At 43.7% G+C, this 10,348-nt stretch overlaps 1 protein-coding gene across 1 annotated transcript in view; it reads left to right on the top strand.

Moving 5' to 3' along the window:
- LOC138972024 (uncharacterized) overlaps window positions 1-2,517 on the top strand; it is an 82,333-nt gene extending 79,816 nt beyond the window's left edge. Inside the window, exon 16 of the mRNA XM_070344865.1 lies at window positions 1,709-2,517. Coding sequence (XP_070200966.1) covers window positions 1,709-2,517 — 809 coding nt within the window. The remainder of the gene's footprint in view (window positions 1-1,708) is intronic.
- Window positions 2,518-10,348: the final 7,831 nt, after the last annotated feature.

Genomic DNA, 10,348 nt, shown 5'->3' with positions numbered 1-10,348 from the left:
TATGTGTACGGTGTGCGTGTGCGTGTGCGTGTGTGTGTGTGTGTGCGTGTGCGTGTGCGTGTGTGTGTGTGTGTGTGTGTGTGTGTGTGTGTGTGTGTGTGTGTGTGTGTGTGTCTTTCGGCTCGATGTATTTCGCTGTCTGTCAGGCTGTTATTAAATTTTGTTATGGTTTACCTAGTACCGTAAGCTACCTTGTATACGCCCTCTCTCTCTCACTCACTCACTCACTCTCTCTCTCTCTCTCCCTCTCTCTCTCTCTCTCTCTCTCTCACACACACACACACACACACACACACACACACACACACACACACACACACACACACACACACAGTGTTGTTTACAGGCACTTCCAAGGACTAGCACCAAAAGACCCCACTTTTGAGGACTCGTTTACTAATCGGTTTAGAAGAAAAAGTAAAGCAGATTTGTAATTAGCAGAGTGCCCTGATTGTTCATTTAACTAGTGATAATAAGTAGATGTGAAAACCAATAAACAACACTTCACAGCTGAGAGGTCTCCGTCTGTCGGTCACTGTCTCTGTCTGTCGGTCATTCCCAGACCCAGAGGTCTGGGTTATGCGGAGGCATTTGCCTGTGTGAATGGTGACATTCCGGAACTAATTTTCGGCAAACTTAGTTGTTTGCAGCAATGTATTTCAATTTGTTTTTCATTATTTCTTGAAACTGTTAGTGCATGATGCAAAATTACACTATAATAGGTTATATAATACCAAAAAAAACTATCTCAGATCTCACACGCTAAAAATATGACAAAAACACGGTAGAGCGACATCCGCAAACCATCTAGCTTCCGGTGTTGTTAGGCCGCTACGGTAAGCGCTTAGTGTGCAGACTGGAGCAGACGATACAACAAACACAGAGTAAAGCAGACGACACAGTGTTACAGCATGATCAAGGCAGCTACGATTTTATTCCCATACCACTCAGTGATCGCCCACTGAATGACACATGTATTTACTTTTGCTAGAATAGTAATTTCGTAAATCATTCGTTTATGTTATTAGCAACAATCAGTATTTAAATTTATTGCAATAATAATTAGCCAGGGGCTACACACGTCTGAAATCAAAAATCGTGTTGTGTGTTCAATTGGTCAGTTTTGAGATTTTGACATATTTATACCAAATAATCCTTTCTCATTCAGGTTCAACCGATGTTTTTCACATAAAACACTTATTTTATGCAAAATAAAGGTGTTTCAAAACCAACTGTGTCAAGAATTTATTTTCATTGTGTGTTGAAATGCCAAAAATGCATTTGTTTGACTGTTAGTTACGCCAAATTCTCCCAACCCCGTTCCGACATGACACATACCGTTGGATTCAGCATTCTCTCCCCTTTCCCGCTGTCATTCTCTCTGTGAATGAGCTGGCCAGTTTTGATTCGGAACCTGGCACTGACAAGCGAGGTTTTACCTCAGACTATGGGGTTGGCATCGTCATTGATGTGGGGACTGGACTTGTGCTTGATTTTGAAGTGCTGTCAAAATTCTGCCAGGCATGTGCACTGAACAACAAAAGGAGGATGACAGAAGTGGAGAGAGCTGAATAGAGGAGAGACCACAAGCCTAGTTGTAAAACCAACTATGAAGGCTCTTCGAAAGGAATGGAGAAGGAAGCCGCCCTTCGTTTGTGGGGAAGGTCAGTGCGCAGAAACAACATGCGTTATACCAGAATGCTTTCAGATGGTGACTCTGTGGCCTTCAAGGCAGTGGTTGATGCCAACCTCTATCCGGTTGAAAAGCTGGAGTGTGTCAACCACTGCGACAAAAGAATGGGGACGGCGCTGAGAAAGAAGGCAAAGGAGGAGAAGCTTGGTGGACGTCATCGTGGCGCCCTGACTGCAAACGCTTGCACCATTCTGCAGTCCTACTACAGGAATACCATCATGAAGAACTTGGGCAAACCTGACAAGATGAAGGAGGCCATCTGGGCATCTTTTTTGCACTGCTCATCCACAGACGACAACCCTCAGCACCAGCAATGTCCAGTAGGCGCCGACTCCTCGTGCTTCTTTCAGAAGGCCGTGGCAACTGGACAAGAGCCGCCACCACACAAGGACAATGTGGGGACTCCACTGTCAGCTGATGTGGCCAGAGCAGTCAAACCCATCTATGACAGGATGTCAGACGTTGGTCTCATGGCCAGAATCAAGCATGGCAGAACGCAGAATGCCAACGAATGCGTCAACGGACAGATCTGGGCGCGCTGCCCCAAAACTGTGCATGTGGGCGCCAGTCGGGTGAATGCAGCTGTTGCCTCAGCTGTGTCCCATTTCAATCAGGGATGTTCCCACCTCTCCCATGTGATGAAGCAGTTGGGTGTTACACCAGCTGAGGGCCTGAAGGACTACCAGGCGAGGCAGGACCGAAGGCGGTGTGACCAAGCTGAACTGGCGGCCCAGCCGGAGAGGAAGCGGTCCCGAAAAGACAAGAAGAGGGCCAGCAAATCCAATTGTAGGAGAGAGAAGGACAGACCTATGGCCCTGGGATGAACTAAGCAGCTTATAGTATTGTAAAGTGTGCACATTTTGGCCATAAAGGAAGGTACTGTGAAGCTTGAATTATTTTTCGTGTTTGTCTTGGTTTTTCTCGAAAGTAAAAATTCCGCTAGAATGGTACTCTTTGAAGACAAATATTTCAGGAATGGTGCATAGTACAGTGCTGAAATTTGGCACACACTTGCAGGAGATCATGTTGATAATGATGACGCATTGGCTTTAGGTTACCTTTATTCATATTTTTATTTTGGGATTTTTCGTTTGGTATTTCTGAGTTTTCGTTCATAACGTATTTTGTCATGTATATAAATTATGTGATGCGGGAAAAAAATTCTACAGGAAATTCACAATGACAATGCGTCATCATATTCACCAAGCATTCTAGAAAGCAGGAAAACAAACAGAAATAGTTTAAAGAGTCTGGTATGGCTTGGATTTATTTTTAAAATGTGTGTACGTTTTTGTCAAAATATGGCCGTCAAAGTCAACATTTGCATGCAAAACACTTTTTTTCTGTTTGTCTGTTATTTTGAACCCCTTTTTATACTGTTGTGCTATTTGTAACATTATATACCCCCTAAACAATTTTCCACTATTGTGTGTAGCCTTGTCACCATGTACTTTCTTTCACATTTTGTAGTTTTCTATCCCATGATTCGTTGTTGACAAATACATGTCATTCCATTAATCCTATCCATGTGTTGCATTGTTGTGTAAGATGACTGAGTGTGTGCAAGAAACCACTTTGACCATTCACCTAACAAGAAGGGCAAAGCCCATACGACTCACATGCTTGACCTTGACATGACCTAATAACTAAACCTAGCAATGACATCATACACTAAGAACTGCTTTACACATTTTTCCTACCAAAATACATGTGACCTTGACCCAAGGTCAAGATCATCCAAGGTCATGCAACACAAAGCTGTTAATTCAAGACATAGGAAGTACAATGGTGCTTATTGGCTCTTTCTACCATAAGATATGGTCACTTTTAGTGGTTCACTACCTTATTTTGGTCACATTTCATTAGGGTCAAAGTGACCTTGACCTTGATGATATGTGACCAAATGTGTCTCATGATGAAAGCATAACATGTGCACCACATAATTGTTAAGTTTGAAACAGTTATCTTCCATAGTTCAGGGTCAAGGTCACTTCAAAATATGTATACAATCCAACTTTGAAGAGCTCCTGTGACCTTGACCTTGAAGCAAGGTAAACCAAACTGGTATCAAAAGATGGGGCTTACTTTGCCCTATATATAGGTGAGGTATTCAATCTCAAAAACTTCAGAGAAAATGGGGAAAATGTGAAAAATAGCTGTTTTTTAGACAACATTTATGGCCCCTGCGACCTTGACCTTGAAGCAAGGTCAAGATGCTATGTATGTTTTTTGGGGCCTTGTCATCATACACCATCTTGCCAAATTTGGTACTGATAGACTGAATAGTGTCCAAGAAATATCCAACGTTAAAGTTTTCCGGACGTCCGGACGGACGGACGACTCGGGTGAGAACATAGACTCACTTTTGCTTCGCATGTGAGTCAAAAATTACATGAAGGAACGTCTGGGAACCTGCTGATTTGAATCAGCAAATTTTCTTGTTGTCTTTGTCGGGCCGTCTGTTCGTCTCTGTCTGTCGGTCACTGTCTTTGTCGGGCCGTCTGTTCGTCTCTGTCTGTCGGTCACTGTCTTTGTCGGGCTGTCTGTTCGTCTCTGTCTGTCGGTCACTGTCTTTACCGACAGTCTGTTCGTCTGTCATCCTGTTCGTCAGATCTTCTACTTTTGCGAGAAGAGCTGGTGCACATGAACCCAAAGGGCAAAGCAATATTGTCACGACCAGAATACACCCATCGTTCAAGGTTTGTTTGTACTCCGGGGCCGTGAGAAATCAATCCATCCGGCGAGCGCCGTCGTGGGTTTACAAGTCCTAATGTAATGTTGTTTGTTGCGTAATTTGTTGCCCCGCAGTCTATGTTAAATCTTCGTTCAGAGTATAGTGTGGGGAACCCAAATGGTCAAACGAGCTCACACGTAACCAGAAAATTCTGGAACACTGAAGAAGAAGAAGATGGGAACTTGAAAGGAAACATCAGTTCGAGATAGCCGGTGTTACGATAGCCTATCATGTTGATCTCGCATACACTCCACACTCAATTTGCCCCCCCTCCCTTCTAAAACTCGACGCGAACCAGAGTTAAACGCACTCAGTAGCTTCAGTACAAGGCAGAATATAGGTCGGGTAGGTCAGTCGGGTAGGTCAGTCGGGTAGGTCAGTCGGGTAGGCTTCATCTGTGTATTCACAGACAGGTTTGTTCGTTTTGCCTGCAATAATTCGGTTGTAGTTTTGTTTTCTGTTCAGACTGTTCGGTTTGTTCGTCTTTGGAATTCGCCCAAACATTGCGGAACAATGTGTTGTGTAGTTGTCTAGGGAAACGCCAATGAAAAGAGGGGAAGGAACTCGGAGTGTTTTCATTGGGTTTCCTTTTGATTGTCCATTTGTAATCTTCCCACACCCGTGGACACCGGCGATTTGTCAGACATTGTTTTTGTTGCCCAGCTTGTTATGAATGCAAACTTGTGAACATGGTTACAATATTAATCCTTGCTTCACTGTTTTGACATGGAAATATTGTGTATAAATATGTGTGTGATATACGTAAAGTATTGAACAATACAATTTTTTTGTTTATTTCATTGCTTGTTTTAGATTGCAATTCCTGAAAGGTGTGAAATGCATGATCATGCTTGAGTTCCGCGGATCCATTGCATATTGATTCTTCTTCTTCTGTTGCGTTCCCAGCCGCATAGTGATCCAATCTTTCTGTGGGCAGTATTGAAGAAAAAAATTCAAAAAACATGTGCAGGCCAAGGAATGTGTAGAGATTTGTACAGTCAAGCCTGTCTGCAACGACCACCAAGGACTAACCGCGGTCGTTATAGGCAGGTGGTCGCTATGGAAAGGTGAATTATATAGAAGAAAATCTTGTCTGGGATCCTTGAGATGATCGTTGTGGGCAGGTGGTCGCTTTCGAGAGGTGGTCGCAATGGCAGGTACGACTGTATGTTGCACCAACACGACATTCTGACTGATGCAAAAGTCATATAAATCAGAGTTCAAAATAAGTGAACACAACGAAGGCTATTTTAGCGTTGAGGTCCCTTTGATGCTGCACTTACCTTGTTTCGTCAAATGTAACTTGTCACGCGTCAGTGATCATTCACATAACAGCTTGTGCGGTACTTTTAATGCCAACGCGTTTCTACCCCAGAATGTCCCCTTTCTTTTTGCATGAAGTCAATTTTTGACCAAATAAATTCCGATGGATTAAGGCATCGAGATAAGGTAATGGGGTGTGTGTATGTGTGTGTGTGTGTGTGTGTGTGTGTGTGTGTGTGTGTGTGCGTGTGCGTGTGTGTGTGTGTGTGTGTGTGTGTGTCTGTGTGTGTGCACAGCGATTTTGGGAAAACTACGTCCTAGACAGCTTCTTCAAGGTAAAATGAGCGTTCACAAATGGAACGGTGTTTGTACTGTGTGTAAAAGCCTGACAGTAGCTGTCATGGTTTACGGGAGGCTTAATGTGCATTAGCGTCGTGTTAAAAAGGAAACTGCGCTCCAATATAAAACAAAATCCGTTTTATAATGGTCTCCGTTATTACCAAGACCACTGCGTCAGTGTTGGCTTGGTCGGAGAGTTTTGACCAGCCTCAGTTTAAAGTATTCTCTGTGTAATAACATCCAGAGAGTTCAATTCCATTGTTGTTACTCTGGGGCCGGTATACAGAAGTCGAGTTTAGGGATAGATAATGATAATAATAATGATAATTAGGATATTTATATGGTGCAAATCCTTATACCGTTCTAAGCGCCTTACACCAAACAAACCAGAAAATCAATCTTCATCATAATGATCTTTACTATAGCAACAATACACATTAAAAGCATATTCCAACTGCACTGAGTGTACAGAATATGCCAGACTAAAGTCTAGAGCATCCACTCCTGCTTACCAACCCAACACATTTACTGACTGTTTTGACATCGCTTTACAAGACTTGTTCCTTTTCTCTTCCCCGGCGTACATCACAACAACGATCCATCAAGAAAGAAATCTATGACCCCCTTTTTTGGTTCGCCCACACCAGTACTATCTCGTTATCGGCCAATACAGCGACATCGCATGCAAATATAGATCGCACTTTTAATTACACCCAACGAAACATATTCAAAGGTCACCACTGTTATTTCAGACCTTTATTAGTATTTACACTATTGATTTGGATCATCCGTGTTTTTCTCTGAGAGGTATTATTTTCTGACCGTGAACAGAAACAGGCCTGCTGAAGGACAAAGCCAACAACTCGTGAAAGTTCGATTGAAAACCCGGCCCGTCCACAAATATGGATAGCTTTAGGTTGGTGATTATTTTAGGTTTTGTTTTGTTTTGTTTTGTTGTGTTCTTCCGATCGACATACGAGTGAATGCAAAGTTCCAAAAACTCAGACTTTTAGGTCTTTTTTGTTTGTTTTCTTCAAATGATTTGTTAAACAGCATTAGAAAAAAATAGAAAAACGTAGGATATCTTTTAAAGGCATAGTCAGCCTCCCGTAAAGCATAACAGACACTGTCAGGCTTTTACACACAGTACAAACACCCTTTCATTTAAACACTCATCGCTTGAGAACATCCTAGGTGCCCTCCGTAAAGAGCGAGCAATTTTTGCGTGGTTTATCTTACCCCTGTGCCTGAATGAACTCGTGTGATCCAGTTTCCTTTTTTTCACAATTTAGTCGTCAGTTTGTGATTTCAATCCGACTCGCTGTAAGCTTATCTGCAATAGCACGTTATTGTGTACCTCTGAATCTAAAACGCAACACACGGCTGCAAGTCACACGACCTAGAGCGGTGGCGGTTGACCGTTCAGAGGAACTGGCGCTATGCAGAACCGTTTGTTTGTGCTTACAAAGGCCTTTTAAAGGCATAGTCAGCCTCCCGTAAATCATAACATACCCTGTCAGGCTTTTACACACAGTACAAACACCCTTTCATTTAATTTGAACACTAATTATTATGGCGGTGCTGCTTTGACATATAACGTGCGTCACACACAAGACAGAAGTCGCAGCACAGGCTTCATGTCTCACCCAGTCACAGTATTCTGACACCGGACCAACCAGTCCTAGCACTAACCCCATAATGCCAGACGCCAGGCGGAGCAGTCATTAGATTGCCAATTTTAAAGTCTTAGGTATGACCCGGCCGGGGTTCGAACCCACGACCTCTCGATCACGGGGCGGACGCCTTACCACTAGGCCACCGTGCCGGTATGCAGAACCGTCGTCTGCTACGAGAAAAAAACGTTTTGTGTGACACGTTTCCTTTTTTAAAACTTTTAAAACTTCGAATTGTACTGATCTTGTCTTGATGAAAAAAGAATTCTTTTATGATGTAAGAATGTTTGTGTAACAAGCTGTCACGTCAATCTATTATTTAGATTTTAAAAGTTAGGTCTAGCATCAAAACGAGGCGCCTGATTGTCCGTTCGGATAGTCCACAAAAATAAATTCTTTGAAAATGTCTCACTCTCGACAGAAAGCAGCCAGGATGTTTCCGTTCGGTGAGCGTTCAAATGGAAGTATGCTTGCACTGTATGTAGAGGCTCGGGGAGCTCAGTGATGGTTTACGGGAGGCTTACTGTGCCTTTAAGTAACCGAGTCAAAACTTTTTCCGGTTCTATTTTGTTTCATTAAAACAATCAAATGTAGGTTGGTTTTGCTTGTTTGTTACTTGTTATTGTTTTTTTTGTTTTTGTTTTTGTCTTAGAGGTACAGGTGCTAGCGGGCGAGTGAGTTAAACGATGTAGTGACTTGGAAGGGGGGGGGGGGGGGGGTTGCGAGGGGGAAGGAGGTATGAGATGGACACGAAGAACACTTTTTATAATAATACTCCCGATGTGACTGTGTCATCTGAAGTGGACTGGGTTGCGTTTTGTGTTGCATCTTGTGTTGCATCAAACATGTCTGTGGATTGTGTTGAATTTTGGGTTGCATCAATCATGATTTTACTGAGCGTTTGGTCGTCGACGTTGTCGAGGTGATTTGATGTGTTTGTAGGAGTGCTTGTTGCTGCAGGGTTGTTTGGTGCAGCGGTGGGTGTAGATGAACGTAGTGCAGATAAAGATGAGCTAGCTATTGCTGCAGGGTTGTTTGGTGCAGCGCAGTGGCTGTAGATGAGCGTAGTGCAGATGAAGATGAGCTAGCTATTGCTGCAGGGTCGTTTGGTGCAGCGGTGGGTGTAGATGAACGTAGTGCAGATGAAGATTAGCTGGCCGTGGCTGCAGGGTTGTTTGGTGCAGCGGTGGGTGTAGATGAACGTAGTGCAGATGAAGATTAGCTGGCTATTGCTGCAGGGTTGTTTGGTGCAGCGGTGGGTGTAGATGAACGTAGTGCAGATGAAGATTAGCTGGCCGTGGCTGCATGGTTGTTTGGTGCAGCGGTGGGTGTAGATGAACGTAGTGCAGATGAAGATGAGCTGGCCGTGGCTGCAGGGTTGTTTGGTGCAGCGGTGGGTGTAGATGAACGTAGTGCAGATGAAGATTAGCTGGCTATTGCTGCAGGGTTGTTTGGTGCAGCGGTGGGTGTAGATGAACGTAGTGCAGATGAAGATTAGCTGGCCGTGGCTGCAGGGTTGTTTGGTGCAGCGGTGGGTGTAGATGAACGTAGTGCAGATGAAGATGAGCTGGCCGTGGCTGCAGGGTTGTTTGGTGCAGCGGTGGGTGTAGATGAACGTAGTGCAGATGAAGATAAGCTGGCTATTGCTGCAGGGTTGTTTGGTGCAGCGGTGGGTGTAGATGAACGTAGTGCAGATGAAGATGAGCTGGCTATTGCTGCAGGGCTGTTTGGTGCAGCGGTGGGTGTAGATGAACGTAGTGCAGATGAAGATGAGCTGGCCGTGGCTGCAGGGCTGTTTGGTGCAGCGGTGGGTGTAGATGAACGTAGTGCAGATGGAGATGAGGTTGCCGAACTGGAGGCGGTGATTTTCACGCCTAAGATTGGTTAGTTGTGTGAAGTCTTTGCTCGCTTTGGTTTTTTTGCATCTGACAATTGGTTGATGATGGTCTGGAAAGATTGCTTTTGTTTTTGTCTAAGTCGGGGAACTGCTTCACAGGCCAAGTTGTGGTCACCGTCTTGAAGTGAGGTCGCAGTGAGTTGGACGTTGGGACGCCATATCTGAAGAAAATTAATAACAAACAAAAAATATACCTTATACACAAGAGTGTGCAACACTGAAAAATGAATTGTTTTGGCAGGAATGACGTTTGCATGATTACGTCTACATAACAAAATTTTCTCTTTGTACGTTTGCTCATTGGTGTAAAAATCCACCCCCCTCCCCCAAATGATAACACACACAGCGATGAAAGTGCGCATCTCTTCCCAGCCTTGCAGCGTTTTGAAAGTTGGAAGCATTAAAGGTAAAAGCCATCGTAAAGATACGAACTAAAAGTATAACGTCTAAAATAAATAATGATTCAAACGCATATTATAAAATAAGTAAATGACAACAGAAAATATATACATGGTTCAAACACAAACACACACACACAATCGAGTGCACGCATCCATGCATATACACTCATGTACACACACACACAGACAAACACACACACAATAAATGTACGTTCCATTGAATGGAACGTGTGCGCGTGTGTGTGGATGCTGTTTTCAGGTAGTACTAATAGAACCCCCCCCACATTTATGGCCTATGCCATGGGTTAGAGAAGTAGAAAAAGCAAGATTCGTTCACCCCCCCCCCCC

Source organism: Littorina saxatilis, linkage group LG7, assembly GCF_037325665.1.
Source record: "Littorina saxatilis isolate snail1 linkage group LG7, US_GU_Lsax_2.0, whole genome shotgun sequence".
NCBI lineage: Eukaryota > Metazoa > Mollusca > Gastropoda > Littorinimorpha > Littorinidae > Littorina > Littorina saxatilis.
Note: the sequence above shows the minus strand (reverse complement) of the source record. Positions and strands in the feature narration are given on the sequence as shown.